Source organism: Neopelma chrysocephalum, unplaced genomic scaffold (genome assembly GCF_003984885.1).
Source record: "Neopelma chrysocephalum unplaced genomic scaffold, ASM398488v2 Primary Assembly neopelma1_95930, whole genome shotgun sequence".
Classification (NCBI taxonomy): Eukaryota; Metazoa; Chordata; class Aves; order Passeriformes; family Pipridae; genus Neopelma; species Neopelma chrysocephalum.
Window position 1 is genome coordinate 179 of NW_020924581.1, and position 1,597 is coordinate 1,775.

Here is a 1,597-nt window from a genome sequence, read left to right on the forward strand (position 1 = left end):
GGGCTCCCCTGCCTTTAGACCCCATCCCCCTGCACAGCCTGTCCCAAATGGTGTGCCAGAGAGATGGAGACTTCCAGGACACTCCAGCTCCTCTCTTTGCCAGCTTTGGCATGTCAGCCCCCAATCCTGAGGCCAGCCTGCCTCCCTGCCCCACAAGGCACCGTGGCTCTGTCACCTGGGCCCTGCAGATGCCCAGGCCACAGCGCTGTGTCCCAGACGCCCCTGAGCCAGAGTTCTGACTCCACAGAGCTGCTCGCACCATGTGGAGGACGCTCATCTCCTCCAGAGGGACTAAGGAGCCGGTGCTGCAGATCCTCTTCCGTGCGCTGGAATTCTGGCCAGCGCACAGGACACGCACCTCGGATGGGGATGAGAGCGATGTCTTTGCCCTGGCTGTGAGTTTATTGAGCTGGCCTCTGCTCAGCCCCAGCTTTCCTTTGGGATACCTTTTCATCCTCCCTCACCACTGCTTCTCCCTGCCTCAGGCACCAGGCTGCAACCCTGGCTTAGGGGCAAGTTCAGGGCCACCAGGCCGGGGGATCCCCCTGTGTCTCCCCTGACCTCTCCCTGCCATGCTGGGGCCCCGCCACATGAACATCTGGGCCCTGAGAGCTGTCTCTGGGTGCTTTGTCTTTGGCAGGCAACTGTGGCACTCTGGGAGATCCTCCAGCTGCACTGGATCCCAGGGGCAGTGAAGACCAATTTGCCCCGCCTCCTTCTGACTCTGCTCTTCCAAGTTTTCATCAGCACAGAGGAGATGTCAGAGGAGGTCGAGACCTTCTGGGGGCGATGCCGGGAGCAGCGCAGCCTTCCCCCCAACCCCAACAGGTGCTCCATCCCAGTCCTCTCTCCCTGCCACGCCCTCGGGGCTGGGGCCGGGGCTCTGCGCCTGACCTGGGCTGTGCTCTGCACACAGGTTTGCAGTGCAGACCGTGAAAGCCCTGCTGCGCCAGCTGCTGGATGAGGACGTGGTGATGGTGATCCATCGCAAGTGTGGCTGGGACATGCTCCTCAAGGCTGACACCCACCACTATGCAGTGGGTCTGCTGGCCAGGTGAGAGCCCTTTCTCCCCACTGCCCCCGGCATTTCTGCCCTGTGCACAGGCCACCCCACACAGTGCCCGTGCTGCTGGGCCAGAGGGCCTTGGCAGCCAGGGATGGCTGAGCAGAGTGGCAAAGGCGGAGAGGGGCGGCTGCACAGGAGGAGCCACCTCCCAAAGCGCCCATGTCCCCTCCTGGGCTGGTGGCCAAAGATCAGGCCTGTGTGAGTGAGTCCCAGGGGAGCTTTACCCACCTGGCTCAGGGTCTCTGGTGCCTTTATTCCCCCTTGCAGGGAGCTGTGCCGTGTCTCCCGCTCCTTCTGCCGCAGCGTCGCCGCCAACCTGCTCCCGCGGCTCAGCAGGGAAGAGCCCCTGTGGGAACTGCCTGCCCTGGCGTTCCTGGTGGAGGTGAGCCTGATGGCGAGCGCTGCCTGGCCCAGCTGCCTCCCCCTCTCTGCCCTCTCACAGCCGCAGCCGCCTGGGACGGTGCCTGCACCCTGTGCTGCTGCCTGGGCCCAGCCCCGGGCGGGTCCGGGCTCCTGCCGGCCGGGCACCCC

At 64.8% G+C, this 1,597-nt stretch overlaps 1 protein-coding gene across 1 annotated transcript in view; it reads left to right on the forward strand.

Annotated features, from left to right (window-relative positions):
* Nucleotides 1–694: 694 nt before the first annotated feature.
* LOC113981051 (maestro heat-like repeat-containing protein family member 7) overlaps nucleotides 695–1,597 on the forward strand; it is a gene marked incomplete at its 3' end in the record, with an annotated part of 1,101 nt that continues 198 nt past the window's right edge. The window contains exons 1-3 of the mRNA XM_027708287.1: nucleotides 695–828; nucleotides 917–1,054; nucleotides 1,334–1,442. Of these exons, the coding sequence (XP_027564088.1) occupies nucleotides 758–828; nucleotides 917–1,054; nucleotides 1,334–1,442 (318 nt within the window). The remainder of the gene's footprint in view (nucleotides 829–916; nucleotides 1,055–1,333; nucleotides 1,443–1,597) is intronic.